This window comes from Saccopteryx leptura, chromosome 4 (assembly GCF_036850995.1).
Source record: "Saccopteryx leptura isolate mSacLep1 chromosome 4, mSacLep1_pri_phased_curated, whole genome shotgun sequence".
In the NCBI taxonomy this organism is placed as follows: domain Eukaryota; kingdom Metazoa; phylum Chordata; class Mammalia; order Chiroptera; family Emballonuridae; genus Saccopteryx; species Saccopteryx leptura.
Genome location: NC_089506.1, coordinates 846,228 through 861,704, shown reverse-complemented (window position 1 = coordinate 861,704; position 15,477 = coordinate 846,228). Strand labels below are relative to the sequence as shown.

The 15,477-nt window shown below is 58.0% G+C and overlaps 1 protein-coding gene across 7 annotated transcripts in view; it reads right to left on the bottom strand.

Annotated features, from left to right (window-relative positions):
• The window catches only part of ARHGEF10 (Rho guanine nucleotide exchange factor 10), an 80,311-nt gene that overhangs the window by 53,636 nt on the left and 11,198 nt on the right, over window positions 1-15,477 (bottom strand). For 5 of the 7 annotated variants that reach the window (XR_010750990.1, XM_066380051.1, XM_066380053.1 and 2 more), the window contains exons 2-7: window positions 14,128-14,292; window positions 12,715-13,002; window positions 11,184-11,250; window positions 7,610-7,686; window positions 5,177-5,236; window positions 374-537 (exon numbers count right to left, since the gene is read on the bottom strand). Coding sequence is in view for 6 of the 7 variants with exons in the window: in XM_066380051.1 (XP_066236148.1) it covers window positions 374-537; window positions 5,177-5,236; window positions 7,610-7,686; window positions 11,184-11,250; window positions 12,715-13,002; window positions 14,128-14,292 (821 nt within the window). In the remaining variant the exon portion in view is untranslated. The remainder of the gene's footprint in view (window positions 1-373; window positions 538-5,176; window positions 5,237-7,609; window positions 7,687-11,183; window positions 11,251-12,714; window positions 13,003-14,127; window positions 14,293-15,477) is intronic. The other 2 variants (XM_066380052.1, XM_066380056.1) reach the window with 1 other exon arrangement.

Below are 15,477 nucleotides of genomic sequence, written 5' to 3'. Positions count from 1 at the left end.
TGAGCGACTCAGTTTATGAAAGGTCAGTCCCCCCCCCCCCCCCCGTGTGGAGTGAGGTGCCTCTCTGCCAACGCCTCCGCTTTCCCCAACTACAGACCCGCCGCTCTGAAACAGGCAGCCCCACGTGGACAAGGTGGCCCGGCCCCGCCTGCCGCGTGAACAAGGTGGCCCGGCCCCGTCTGCCGCGTGGACAAGGTGACGTGTCCCCGCCTGCCGCGTGAACAAGGTGGCCCGGCCCCGCCTGCCGCGTGGACAAGGTGGCCCGGCCCTGCCTGCCGCGTGAACGAGGTGACATGTCCCCGCCTGCCACGTGGACAAGGTGGCCCGGCCCCGCCTGCCGCGCCCGACACGGACAACCGGACCGGACACTCACCTGCCTCCTGTGGCTGCTGCGCAGGAAGGAGCCGGGCACCCCGTTCCTGCTCTCCGAGTCGCTCTGCTCTTCGTAGCTCTCGAACTCGCTGGAACTCCACCCGTACTCCAGGGAGCTGTTCCCACCTTCGTCTCCATTCTCAACGTCGTCGTAAATCATCTCATCTGATGCACAAACGCCAGAGTGAGATTAAAGGTGTACACTCACGGGCGGGCGCTTCCTGCACGCTGCACTTCACCACGAAGTGCGTGGGGCGTCTCAGAAAAGTGGGGGAGCAGGGTGGCCTGGGTCTGGTCCCCTGGGAGGGCCCTCGTGGGGCTGGTGGGGGTTGAGCTGAGGCCTGAAAGCCTGACCAGGCTCTGACACCCCCAGCCCCCTCTGTGTCCTCGGACCCTGGTGCTCCACAGAGCCCACAACTGCACCACTGATTTGTGGACCACAGGACACTTTCCACGAAGGAAAGGTCTTGTTTAGATAAACATAAGGAATATAAACATATTGGATAGATGGATGATGGATGAATGGGTGGGTGGGTGGATGGATAAATGTGGATGGTGGGTGGATGGATGAATCAATGAGTGGATGAATGGACGGATGGGTGGATGGATAGATGGATGGTGGGTGGATGGATGAATTGATGGGTGGATGGATGGATGGATGGGTGGATGGATAGATGGATGGTGGGTGGGTGGATGGGTGGATGGATAAATGTGTGGATGGTGGGTGGATGGATGAATTGATGGGTGGATGGATGGACGGATGGGTGGATGGATAGATGGATGGTGGGTGGGTGGATGGGTGGATGGATAAATGTGTGGATGGTGGGTGGATGGATGAAACAATGAGTGGATGAATGGACGGATGGGTGGATGGATAGATGGATGGTGGGTGGGTGGGTGGGTGGATGGATGGATGGATGTGTGGATGGTGTGTGGATGGTGGGTGGATGGATGAATCAATGAGTGGATGAATGGACGGATGGGTGGATGGATAGATGGATGGTGGGTGGGTGAGTGGGTGGATGGATGGATTGATGGGTGGATGGTGGGTGAATGGATAGATGGATGGTGGGTGGATGGATGGGTGGGTGGATGGATGGATGGTGGGTGGATGGATGGGTGGGTGGATGGATGAATTGATGGGTGAATGGATTGATGGGTGGATGGATTGATGGGTGGATAGCAGATTAATTCAAATATGAACACAGTGAAGGTCATGGCAGACAACTATAAACTTCGCTCTTGTGCTAAGAATGACCTAGTAAGACCTGTAATTAATCTGTTACTGTACGGAAGAGGCTGCACCACATCAGTGACCGAGAACTGGAGAACACACAGACCACCATGACAAAGGCGTCCTCACAGAGGGACACAGGGGTCTGACTAGGCCCACCAGCTCTGGCAGGAGGACCACACCAGACCCTTCTTGGTGCTCTGGCTGTAGTGGCCTCATTCACCGTCTGCTGAGAGATCTGGTGGCATAAATTACCCAAAAGTGCCTTTGAACTTGTTTCGGCAGAAACTAGCCTTTGTCTCACTTGATTTGCAGCACAGACTTTAGGATCAACCCAGAGCGTACTCATCCCTAAGCATCTGGGAGCCGACTTGGACAGAGGCCCGGAGGTAAGCATCGGGGGCCCCTGCAGGACCTCGGGGGCAGGACAGTGTCCACAAGCAGTCACAGAATGAAAGCATCAACCCGAGCTCCTGATGGTCAGGCTGCCGCACACTCTGAGGACAGGACCTCTGTTAGCTGTTTCCTTTTGAGTTAACATCCGACGGCCACGGGTCTTAGTCAACACTGAGACAGGTTACGGATTGCGCCCAGCGGTCAGTGCCTGTGGGGAATGTCGTCGTAAAAAACCTGCGTTGTTAAAAGTCCCTGAACCCCGCGGGGAGGCCGGGAGGCTCAGTGGGCTGTCCTCCTTGACTGGGTACCGCAGGTCGTCACTTCCTGACATCTGGGACATTCAGCATCTGGCTCTCTGGTGACCGGGGTTGTAAGTTTATGACGATATCCTAACGTGGGTGACTGGGAGTCCCGCCTTCTCGTCACAGGGACCACGTGTGGCCTTCAGGTTGGGGTCTTGTCAGGCAGATTCACTGAGCAACTGACCCAGCACCTTGAGACGTTAGAGATTTATCCCTGTTTCTACTTCAGCGACAGCCCATTTGAAGGAAGGGCTCAGTTTTCTAAGTGTTTTAATTTATCGACAAAGTTCACAGAATCCTCTCCTGGTTGTCCGGGTCTCATACACATCTCCTGCAGTTACGTCCTCCTGGGGGACGCCCCTCCATGACAGCCCCTCCCGCTAACGCGCCACGGGCTCCTGGTTCCCGCACGTCCCTGGGGACCGCCACCCCGTCCTGCTGGTCGCTTCTCCGCGTCCCCGTCTCCAGGACCCGAGGGCGTCATCTCTGGTCCCTTCCCTGACGTGCGGCTCATCTGCTTCCCTCTCCCGCTTCAGTGGATGCCAAGTCCCCACAGCCTGTTCCCCGTCTCCGGGACCCGGAGGGCGTCATCTCTGGTCCCCTCCCTGACACACGGGGTCGGATGCTCGGCTCGTCTGCTTCCCTCCCGGTTCAGTGGATGCCAAGTCCCCACAGCCTGTTACCGTGTCTCCTGGACCCGGAGGGCGTCATCTCTGGTCCCCTCCCTGACACACGGGGTCGGATGCTCGGCTCGTCTGCTTCCCTCTCCCGGTTCAGTGGATGCCGAGTCCCACAGCCCCATTCCCGTGTCTCCCAGGAGTTTCTGTGGTCATTTTGTCATGCCTCGTGGCATTCTCCAGCGTCCACGCTGATTTCGCCCTTGGCCCGAGTTGCGCGGTGGTGTGATGCTCGATCCTCCAACACCGCTGCCTCTTTTCTAATGCTGGGTCGGGCGTTCATCCCGGAATGAGGTCTGAAGCCCTCGTCTCCGGCATCTGCTCCTATTTGCTTCGGGGCACACGGCACAGTTTTAGAAGTGTCCGTGCATCTGGGGGAACAGACGTGTTCTGGAACCATTCAGGAACCGTTAGCTTCAGGATTCTCTCTGTCCTCTAAGTCGATCCTACGTTCTGTCCTTCTGCAGGGGAGGTGGGTCCCGGACAGTGGGGACGGCTGTCCCAAAGCCGCCCACAGCGGCTACGCCCTGTCCACGCCTGGGTCTGCCTGCCACTCATTCTGCTCTACGTGCTGTAGGCTATGGCGTCAGGTGCACAGATCAGAGCTATGACACCTTTCCCTGGTGAAGAACCGTATGGATCAGGTTTTACAGCCCGACCCGTATTGTTGTAGCTACGTGGCTACATGCTGGTTAGACTTGTCTTACGTTCCTTTTTCCATCTGCTCGCCGTGCAAATGCTGCGTGTCCTTCCACGTGTGGCTCACGTCAGCCACAGGGCGGGGCAGACGCAGGTCCCCAGCTGTGAGGACGGGAAACACAGAGGCTGTCCTGTGTTGTTATTTATTAAGTACTGTATCACTTTCCATACAAACGACCGCACACCTATGTCTGCCGCGTGTGCCGAGTGCGCTGTCCTCCGAGAACGACCTTCCACCCGCAGCTGGGGCCACTCTGTATTTACGATAAACACCAGCACATTTGGACGGACTTTGCCACCTGTTTTTCATACTGTTTGCCCTGTTCTTGTATTTTCTCACAGTCTACTGGCCTGGTTTTGCTCTACTCACTTGGAAGTTCAATCTATTTCTGTTCTTCTAGTGTCACCCAGGAAATGCAGACCTGACTGATGATGTAAAAAATCCAGTCTGCGTCCTTCCCCCGAGGTGTGCGCAGACACAAGGGTCTGGGGGTCAGTGCCCGCGCCAGCCGCCCGCCGTGCACTGCCCTCCCCCCCCCCACTCGGTGCTGGCTCGTGCTGTGTTCATTACTCACGTGAGTCCTGCCCCCGAGGTGTGCGCAGACACGAGGGTCTCGGGGTCAGCGCCCGCGCCAGCCGCCCGCCGTGCACCGCCCTCCCCCCCCCCACTCGGTGCTGGCTCGTGCTGTGTTCATTACTCACGTGCGTCCCTCCCCCAAGGTGTGCGCAGACACGAGGGTCTCGGGTCAGCGCCCGCGCCAGCTGCCCGCCGTGCACCATCCTCTCCTACCCCCACCCTCAGTGCTGGCTCATGCTGTGTCCCTTTACTCACAGACTGATGGGTTTATTTGCCCCCCACCCTGCTTAGCTTCCCCTCATGCTCAGCACCCCCATCCTCGAAATACAACGAGTATTTCTTTACAGCCAATGACTAGAAAACCTCCCCAATCTTCGTCTCTTTTTAGAGAATGAAACGTTGGCTGCGTGTGGAATTCTGGGCTGAAATACCCAGTTTCCGTCAGTGCTGAGACTACTGTCCCGTGTCTCCTTGCGCAGCGCGACGTCGGCTCTGCTGGACAAAAGGCGGTTCCCCTGCGGCCCCCGTGCCTGCGGCCCGTAGCTCAGTGTCCACCATGGGGTTGGGGCCGGCAGCGCCGCAGGGGGGGCCAGGAGCGGGCTGACCGATGCTTGTCCTGCTTCGAATCTGAATTCTATGATCTGGGAATTTCTGTCTGTCTTTAGTTCCAGAGATTCTTCGTCATCCTTCCGTCCGCGTTCTCACTTACCAGACGCTCCCAGAACTTCTCAGCCTGCGTGCTTCTGTCCTCGTCGTGAGCACTTCTCGTATCAACGCCTCCCGCTTCTTAGGGAGACTCCGGCCCTGACCCCCCATCTCGTGTGGTCTCACACACACACACACACACACAGCCCACGCTGGAACACGGGTGGCACGTGGTGCCCGGCAGAGGCCTGCCCACACACAGAGGAAGCCAGACCTGGGTCCGAGTCCGAGTTCTCGTGCGGCACATCGTCGTAAACGGCTTCTTCTTCCGGATCTGGAATGAAAGAGAACTTTAAAAACGGACCAAGACCAGCCGAGTGCACATTACCCGTGATGGGGCCGTCTCCTGCGATGTCACAACCAGCAGCTGGCCAGACGTCACGGATGGTGTTACCCAACCACGAGCATTATCTCAGGATTGAAGGAAATCACCTCAAATGGCCCCTCTGTGAAACATCCCCCACAGGAGCTCGACGGTTTCCAGTTATCTTACGCCCCGCTGCCCCCCTCAGTGTGGCTCTGTTATACAGGCTGTGAAGTTAACGTGCCTGACGGGCAACGTGCGAAGGTGACGTGCGAAGGCGACACGCAGGCTTTCAGAACCCCAGGGGCAGCTCAGAGCCTGCCCTGTGAAGTGGGGAGCCACAAATAGACTGACACCTGTGACGTCTGCACCCCCAGGACAAGGGGCAGACTCAGGCGAGCACACAAATGAGCTTCCTGGACAAAGTTTCTCAAACAGTGTTATGTGGAACATGTGTGTTTTTCTTAAATACCAGTGGGAGGGTCCTCCACGGGCGAAATTCTTAGTGTCCACTGCACTAGAAAGTCGTGGAGGAGGGTGGCGGCAGCAACATCTGACACTCCTCTGAGTGTCTGAGCGTTCTGGGCCGACGTGGACATCAGCCCAACTCCGACCCTCCCACCCGGAAACGAGGAGCACAAGGGGAGCCCAGGGGGGGTCTCTGTGGCCTCAGCCACTGCAGCCCATCGGGGGGGCGCCCTCCTCTCTGTGAACGGGGGGGTCTCTGTGGCCTCAGCCACTGCAGCCCATCGGGGGGGCGCCCTCCTCTCTGTGAACGGGGGGGTCTCTGTGGCCTCAGCCACTGCAGCCCATCGGGGGGGTGCCCTCCTCTCTGTGAACGGCAGTGAGCCCCTGACAAGGACGGGGTCTGCAGATGCCGCCATCCCAGGTGACGGCCACACGGGTAACACAAACGGGGACGGGAAAGGCAGACAAGTTTCCTTTGGAAACAAAACTGCTGGGACTAGAGACCGTGACCGACTCCTGTGACGGTCCTGACCCAACACCCCTGCACACACACACACACACATACAGGAGCAGCTCGTCACACATGCTCGCGTCTGACAGTGTCAGAGGGAAAACCAGGGTGAAACGGTCCAGGGATGACTTCAGATTCAGGAGACAGCTAAGGTGGTTGGAAGTCAAGCACATAAAACAATTACACAGAAATTAGGGAGCCAGCAGATAATAAAAGAGGTCATTAGAAAAGTAAGCTTCATTTTTCCTTTAAAAGTTACTGAACAAGTAAATCTAGCTAAAAATCACTGAGCTTTCCACACCACATGTGGAACAGGTCTGGCGTGCCCCCGGCCAGTGAGGCAGTGGTCCAGTCACAGGGGAGAGGCTGTGTCCCAGGGTGACTGCCGGCTGCGGCTGGGGACACGTATCGGTGCCGCGGTCACCCAACCCAATACGTGTGCTGGAAGCCGCTCTGCTGGGGGGGGGGGGGCACGCATTGGGGCTGAGAGCCAGGGACACGGGACGGGGTGGGAGGGTGGGCTGCAGAGCACAGGCTACACGCCAGGTGAGGGACCCGTGTTAGAACGTTCAGTCCCAATCTGCTAGGGCAGGAGGCTCCGGACAGAGCGGGCACCGTGTTAGAACGTTCAGTCCCAATCTGCTAGGGCAGGAGGCTCCGGGCAGAGTGGGCACCGTGTTAGAACGTTCAGTCCCAATCTGCTAGGGCAGGAGGCTCCGGGCAGAGTGGGCACCGTGTTAGAACGTTCAGTCCCAATCTGCTAGGGCAGGAGGCTCCGGGCAGAGCCGGGCACCGTGTTAGAACGTTCAGTCCCAATCTGCTGGGGAAGAAAGCTCTGGGCAGAGCCGGGCACCATGTTAGAACGTTCAGTCCCAATCTGCTGGGGAAGAAAGCTCTGGGCAGAGCCGGGCACCGTGTTAGAATGTTCAGTCCCAATCTGCTAGGACAGGAGGCTCCGGGCAGAGCGGGCACTGTGTTAGAACGTTCAGTCCCAATCTGCTGGGGAAGAAAGCTCTGGGCAGAGCCGGGCACCGTGTTAGAACGTTCAGTCCCAATCTGCTAGGGCAGGAGGCTCCGGGCAGAGTGGGCACCGTGTTAGAACGTTCAGTCCCAATCTGCTAGGGCAGGAGGCTCCGGGCAGAGTGGGCACCGTGTTAGAACGTTCAGTCCCAATCTGCTAGGGCAGGAGGCTCCGGGCAGAGCCGGGCACCGTGTTAGAACGTTCAGTCCCAATCTGCTAGGGCAGGAGGCTCCGGGCAGAGCCGGGCACCGTGTTAGAACGTTCAGTCCCAATCTGCTAGGGCAGGAGGCTCCGGGCAGAGCCGGGCAGAGCGCCGGGCGTGGCGAGGACTCAGGGTGCTTACTCTCCATCCAGGAGGTGTTGGCTGGATCCGCGGCCCAGCGGGCGAGGGCGCTGTCTTCGGCATGGACGCGGTCCTCGCTGCAGGAGAGCAAACCGTGAGTCACCACACTGACAGTCCTCCGGCCACGAGGCGGCTGGATGTCCCCAAAGAACACAGATGCCACCTCACGAGCCACTGCCTGTTTCTGGCACTATTCAAGTCTGAGTTTATACCAAAATAAAACGCTCCTCAAAAAATGAAGAGAAAATATGAATCAAATATACAGGGTATTTCAAATTACTCCCGAATACTTTAATCTGTCTAAAAAATGTTGCCTTTGAAAATCATTTCAGGTTCCATTCACTTCATTTTGTAGTCATTTCTTCTTCTAAAAAAAAGGAAAACAAGAAAAAACCGCCCTCTGTGGATACAGCCACCTTTCTTGAGTCCTGAGTGACCAGGGAGACGACCCCCCATCTTTACACAGAATTCCGCGTCTGAGAAGGGGCCGCTGGGTCCCCGTGACACACTCTGAGAGTGCACAGTGAGCGCTGTTCCCGGAGACCTGCCCCGTGTCCTCCGCGCCCCGGGGAGCGAGCGCTCACTCTTCTAAAGGCCAGACGGGAAGGAAACGCAGAGGCGGCGTGAGGCCCACCGCGCCCAGGACTCGGCCACGTGTGCTGACCCGCTGGCCCCGCTCCCAGCCCCCACTCGGTCTCCGCGAGGCTGTGCGTGAAGGGGACGTGCCACCACCGTGCTGGGGACACGGAGGCTCTGCTGGTGTGCGAGCCGGTGCTGGCGCCCAGGGTGACCATGCCCGTCAGCCAGCTGCTCCACTGGGGGCCACGCTGGGCACAGGAGCATGCACCCCTCCCACACGGACCCCGGTGTTCACTGCAGCAAGCGGTGGGCACGCACCCCGTTCCCACCAACAGGGGATTGATCCCACAAACAACATGTGGCACAAGATGTGGGAGCGTGTTTCATCATAAACAGGGAAACCCGCCCTGGCTGGTTGGCTCAGTGGTAGAGCATCGGCCTGGCGTGCAGAAGTCCCGGGTTTGATTCCCGGCCAGGGCACACAGGAGAAGCGCCCATCTGCTTCTCCACCCCTCCCCCTCTCCTTCCTCTCTGTCTCTCTCTTCCCCTCCTGCAGCCAAGGCTCCATTGGAGCAAGGATGGCCCGGGCACTGGGGATGGCTCCTTGGCCTCTGCCCCAGGCGCTAGAGTGGCTCTGGTCACGGCAGAGCGACGCCCCGGAGGGGCAGAGCGTCGCCCCCTGGTGGGCGTGCCAGGTGGATCCTGGTTGGGCGCATGCAAGAGTCTGTCTGACTGTCTCTCCCCGTTTCCAGCTTCAGAAAAATACAAAAAACAACAAAAAAAAAACAACAGGGAAACCCTGCCGCCTGCCACCACATGGGGAGACCATGACCACGTGAACTGAGCAGCCACAGGAGGACAAATGCTGTGTGGTTCCAATTACACCAGTGGGCTGTGACGGGCGCATCCACGGAGACGGGATGCAGGACAGAGGCCGGGGGTGGGGGCGGGGCGGGGCTGACTGCGTCAGGGGCCAGTTCCTGACTGGGCGGAGGAAGAGGCGGTTTAAAGTAGGAAGTTGTGATGGTTGAGCAGAACTCTAAACCAGCAAGTTTCAACCTTTCTCATCTAACAGCACACAAACTAATGACTAAAATTCTGTGGCACACCAAAAACTGTTGTATCATCTGCCGATCTGACAAAAAAAAATAGTCGTATAATTTTGACGGATTCAAACTGGGAGCTATTGTTGTGGTGGCTGTTGTCATCTCTTTTTTAAGTGAGAGGAGGGGAAAAAGTGAGACAGACTCCTGCATGCGCCCCAACCGGGATCTACCTGGCCACCCGGTCTGGGGACAACGCTCAACCCAACGGAGCCCCCGGCTGTGAGGGGGGAAGAGAGAGAGAAAGGGAGATGGGGCAGGGGGAGGGGTGGAGAAGATGGGTGCTTCTCCTATGTGCCCTGTCTGGGAATCGAACCTGGGACTTCCACACGCTGGGAAAATGCTCTGCCACTGAGCCAACCGGCCAGGGCCCCACTGTCGTTTTTTATTTGACAGTCTCAGGACAAGAGGTCGGTTCCTCGGACTAAACAGTCGGGCTGTGCAGTTGAAAACTACTGCTCTGTATGTGTCTGATGCCACAGCATGTTACTCTTAAAAATGGTTAAACTGACAACTTTTATGTGGAGACTTTTTACAATTTTAAAATGAATAACGCAACCTATCAAAAATTAGAGAAGAGCATTCCTGGCTAGTTGGCTCAGTCAACTGGAGTGTCGTCCGGAAATGCCAAGGTTGTGGGTGCGACCCCCAGTCCGGGCACAGATGAGAGGCAGCCACGAGTCCACAGCTCAGTGGAACGGCGAGCTGATGCTTCTCGCTCTCTCTCTCTCTCTCTGTCCCCCTCCCCCCCAAACAAATCAGTGGAAAAATTAAAAAACAAGCACTTGTAAAAAAAATTAATTTCTTAAAAACTAGAGTAGAAGACAGTCTAATGGCTGGGTGTGTGATGTGCGATGACGTCACACAGAGCTGCTTAGAAACAGGGCAGCACCCGGCCGGGCCGGGGGGTCAGGTTCAGAGGCCCAGGAGAGCCTGCTCTCCGTCTCTGAAGAAGTCCAGGCCCTGGCCGGTTGGCTCAGTGGTAGAGCGTTAGCCTGGCGTGTGTAAGTCCAGGGTTCAATTCCCGGCCAGGGCACACAGGAGAAGTGCCCACCTGCTTCTCCACCCCTCCCCCTTTATCTCTCTCTCCCTCTCCTCCCCTCCTGCAGCCATGGCTCCAGTGGTTCGAGCAATTTGGCCCCGGGTGCTGAGGACGGCTCCACAGCCTCTGCCTCAGGCCCCAAGAAGAGTTCGGTTGCTGAGCAACAGAGCAACGCCCCAGATGGGCAGAGCATCGCCCCCTGGTGGGCATGCCGGGTGGATCCTGGTTGGGCGCATGCGGGAGTCTGTCTGACTGCCTCCCCTCCTCTCATTTAATGAATAAATAAATAAATAATAAAAAAGAAGTCCATCTAGCAGCAGAGAGGGACACAGGACACCAGTGAGAGCACAGAGCATCTGCTGCACTGAGCTGAGCACACAGAGAAAACCCTATGCCACCTTTGGCTGGGTTTTGAGGGGTGAGGAGTTTGCCTAGGCAAGGGTTTTCCTCGGCATGCTAAGCAGATAAAGGAGCATTTGTCAAGGAAAGGGGTATGAAGAGAAGCCTATTAGCCCATCAGTTTGGAGCACTCTAGGTGGAGTCTGGCTTTGGGGAAAGTTAAAAAAAAAATTTTTCCATCCAAGACTTCTGAGAGCCTCTCTGAGGCCAAGTGCCGCCAGGGAGGCCGCGGGCGCACGTCTTCGGCTCTATTGGCCCTGCGCTCGCGGCTGATTTTCCACACAGCAACGCTGGCGTCCCGCGGAGTCCTGGTATTCAGGGGGACCCAGGTGGGGGCCGGGGCGCAGGGCAGAGCGTGCGGAAGACAGAGGGTGAGGAGCCAGGGAGGGGCCGGCGCTGGGCACTCAGACACACAGTCGTGGGCCCGTCCCTGTCAGGTGAGTAACGGTACCTGCTGGCTGGGTCCTCGGAGCTCAGGGAATTGAACTGGCTCTCCTCTGCCACTTCCGGTGTCTCTGCTAAGAAAGGAAACATTGTGTATCACTCTCTTCCGCCACTTCCGGCGTCTCTTAGAAAGGAAACATTGTGCATCACTCCGGGACGACAAAAATCTTCAGCAAGCTGACCTTCAACCTAAATTTCGTACCTGGTTTCTTATCAACAACAGGCCTATCCTGGCGGGAAGGCGATTAACTGATAGAGTCAAGGCTTTTTAGCTTTCAGATGAAGTATATTCCAGATGGAATTACAAGAAAGGGTGGGACCAACAGTCTGAAGCAGCCAGAAATAAAATCACACCCAACTAAATCAAGCCAGAGTTAAATGTGTGTGTGTGTGTGTGTGTGTGTGTGTGTGTGTGTCATACTCTTCCCCATTTTTTGAGTTTTCACAGGAAATTATAATTGTGATTTGTTTGAAAGTGTGTCTTCATGGCAACCTTAGAAGATTTTTTTCTTTTTTTAAGTGAGAGGAGAGGAGAGAGGCAGACTCCCACATGCACCCTGACCGGGATCCACCCGCAACCCCCGTCTGGGGCTGATGCTCGAATGAACTGAGCCATCCTCAGTGCCTGGGGCAATGTTCAAACCACCTGAGCCACAGCTGGGGGGGAGGGGGGAGAGAGAGAGAGAGAAAGAGAGAAGGAGAAGGAGGGGAAGAGAAGCAGATGGTCGCTTCTCCTGTGTGCCCTGACCGAGAATTGAACCTGGGATGTCCGCATGCTGAGTCGATGCTCTATCCACTGAGCCAACCGGCCAGGGCAGAAGATTTTCAAGAGAGAAATACTTAAGTGTAATAATGTCTGACAACCAAAGTTACCCCTACACTCACGTGCACACACACGCACCAGGCACACACACCCATGCACACACATCCCCACACATGCATGCCCTTGTGCACACACGCAGGGAGGATGCACTCAGGACAGAGGCCACAGCACACAGACCACTGTCAGCAGCTCGACAGGCAGAGCTGCCCCGCAGCCTAGAGAGCCGTTCAGAGTGCTGTAGCGTCTGAGTTCCGGGAGAGCTGGGAGCCTCGCCCACAGAAACGCCCTTGACCCCGCTGAGTGAGACGATGCCGCTCTCAGCAGCAGGGACCCCTCCTGCGTCCCAGGAACTTCAGGCGCTGACTCAGAAGCTCCCGAGGCCCCTGGACGGCCAGGCCCCTTCCTGGGGCGCCCGTGTCGGGTCTGAGAGGAGGGTGAACAAAGACGCCAGGCAGACAGACCGACCCCAAGAGCCTGCGCTCGGGTCAGTGCATGGCCCGGGCCTCACACACAGCCCCTGTTCAGAGAGAGGTGACAAACGGGAGCCCCTGGGGGGCGGGGATGGGTGAGTCCCAGGTCAGACTCCACTTCAAAACTTCCCCAACCACGAGGTCTGAGACCCTCGACCGTGTGCCCGTCCCAGACGACAACTGAGGGCTCACCTCCCACCTTCGGACCCAGAGCCCCGGAGGACACGTAGGGCAAGGGGTCCTACCTTCCTCGTCCGGGGACGCGGCTCGCACGATGACAGGGCTGGAGTAGGCGGGCAGGAGCGCGGGCAGGCTGGAGGGCACCGCGTACCCGCAGGGCACGGGCACCAAGTACCCGCTGGGCACCGGCAGGATGGCGCTCTCCTCCGCGGCCTCAGGGGCCGGGGGCGGGCTCTGCTCCTCCTGGAAGGGCGTGATGTCGATGACGGAGTAGGGGTTGACTCTGGCTGGGACGCCGAGTTTCGTCGGTTCCGCCGGCACGCCCACGTCTGTCCCGGTCCCGTCTTCCCCCCCTGGAGGAGAACACAGCCGTCAGCCCACAGCCCCCCACAGCCCCCCACAGCCGTGAGCCCCCACAGCCCCCCACAGCCGTGAGCCCCCCACCCACCCATCAATGCCACGGCTCCCGCAGGGGAGGCTGACATCAGGGAGCGTAAGCTGTGGGGCAGGCAGGCACGGCCAGGCAGTGCCCAGGACGGTTCGCCCAAGGACCTGAGTGGGGGGGACTGCTGGAAGCTGGGACTGTGAGCTACAGGGGGGCTCTGTTTCGACAGAGAAACCAAGATTGGTCTGACCCGTCCATCGGCCGTGAGTAAAACAGCCAGCTCCCCTCCTAACACCAAAACATAAACTCCAAGTCTGAAGTGATTTAATTCACCTTAAGCAGCGTTCGTTTAAAACGACTCCGTGTGCGGCCCTGGCCGGCTGGCTCAATGGTAGAGCGTCGGCCCGGCGTGTGGAAGTCCTGGGTTCGATTCCCGGCCAGGGCACACAGGAGAGGCGCCCATCTGCTTCTCCACCCCTCCCCCTCTCCTTCCTCTCTGTCTCTCTCTTCCCCTCCTGCAGCCAAGGCTCCACTGGAGCAAAGATGGCCCAGGCGCTGGGGATGGCTCCTTGGCCTCTGCCTCAGGCGCTAGAATGGCTCAGGTTGCAATGGAACAATACCCCAGATGGGCAGAGCATCACCCCCTGGTGGGTGTGCCCGGTGGATCCCGGTCGGGCACATGCGGGAGTCTGTCTGACTGCCTCCCTGCTTCTAACTTCAGAAAAATACAAAACAAAACGACTTTGTGTGCTGGAGTGAGACGCTGATGAGGCCGTTTTTGTTAGAAATGAGGAGGACATATTCCCTCCAAAACACAGAAGGTCAGCTGAGGTCCTGGAAACACACACTTAAGGAAACCCGGCCACGTTGACACGAAGTCACTGTAGCTTCCACCGCATCCCAGAAACGTCACCACCCTGGCTCAGGCCCCTCCCCTGGGATTCCACCTGCAGGAAGGGGGGGCGGGCGGGCCCCCGACTCACCTGAGCTGTGGGAGGCGGCCTGGGCCCCTGTGGGGTTGGCCGTGACAGGACTCACCTGAGCTGTGGGAGGCGGCCTGGGCCCCTGTGGGGTTGGCCGTGACAGGACTCACCTGAGCTGTGGGAGGCGGCCTGGGCCCCTGTGGGGTTGGCCGTGACAGCACCCGGGGCGCCTCTGTCAGCTTCCGGAACCTCATCTCCACTGTCAAAGTCGAACTGCTCCCCCTCCTCCTCCGCCTCCTCCTCGTTATTGTTAGTGTCGTACTTGACTTCATTTCCTACAGTTTAAGGCAACAGAGGTCAGACATCCATTACCAGCAAAACCACTGTCCTGCTCCTGAGCAGAGGGAGCCACAGAGGGGCGGGCGGCAGCCACCCAGCTCCGAGGACCACTGCGCGCTCGCGGGAGTCCCGGCCCTGGGGTCAGGGGCCACGGTTCCGCTCTCAGCTCCACGGCGGACCCTGACGTTCGGGGAACTCAAATCCCAGCGCGGGGCTGAGCCGTGTGGGGGCCCATTTCAGCCGCGGCCCCTCCCACCCGTCCTGCTCACACAGCAGTGCCCGCCTGGGCCGGGGGCGGCAGACCGGAGGGCGGGGGTCTGCCACAGCCGTGAGCCTGCCCCCACCCTGCCCTGGCCGCAGACCGGAGGGCGGGGGTCTGCCCCAGCCGTGAGCCTGCCCCCACCCTGCCCTGGCCGCAGACCAGAGGGCGGGGGTCTGCCCCAGCCGTGAGCCTGCCCCCACCCTGGGCCGGGGGCGGCAGACCGGAGGGGGGGGGCCTGCCACAGCCGTGAGCCTGCCCCCACCCTGCCCTGGCCGCAGACCAGAGGGCCCCTGCCCCAGCCGTGAGCCTGCCCCCACCCTGCCCTGGCCGCAGACCGGAGGGCCCCTGCCCCAGCCGTGAGCCTGCCCCCACCCTGCCCTGGCCGCAGACCGGAGGGCCCCTGCCCCAGCCGTGAGCCTGCCCCCACCCTGGGATGGCCGCAACCCCGCACCACGACAGGGACCTGCCTCAAAAACTTTAGGGGAAAAAATGCATAACTTTGGCATTAAAATCCTCTATGTTGACCTGTGTTTTGTGTATATTATATACAGAAACACTTAAAAATTATATAAGGTCTACCGGAAAGTTCTGTCCGTTTTGGGAATAAAACAAAATACAAATTTTTCTTATCGTCAATAAACTTTATTAAATAATATAATTGCCATTGTTATTAATGATTTCTTGCCAGCATGAGGGCAATTTGTAGATCCCATTTTTGAAAAATGTTTTTTATCTTTTGATGTGAAAAACTGAACCAGTCCTTGTTTGATATCTTCTTCATTTTTGAATTTTTTGCCCTTCAAAAAATTTTGTAAGGACAAAAACAAGTGATAGTCGGAGGGTGCTAAGTCCGGGGAATATGGTGGATGTGACAGACATGCTTCTGTAGCATTTCTTCCTTGTTGAAATTCGTAAAAAT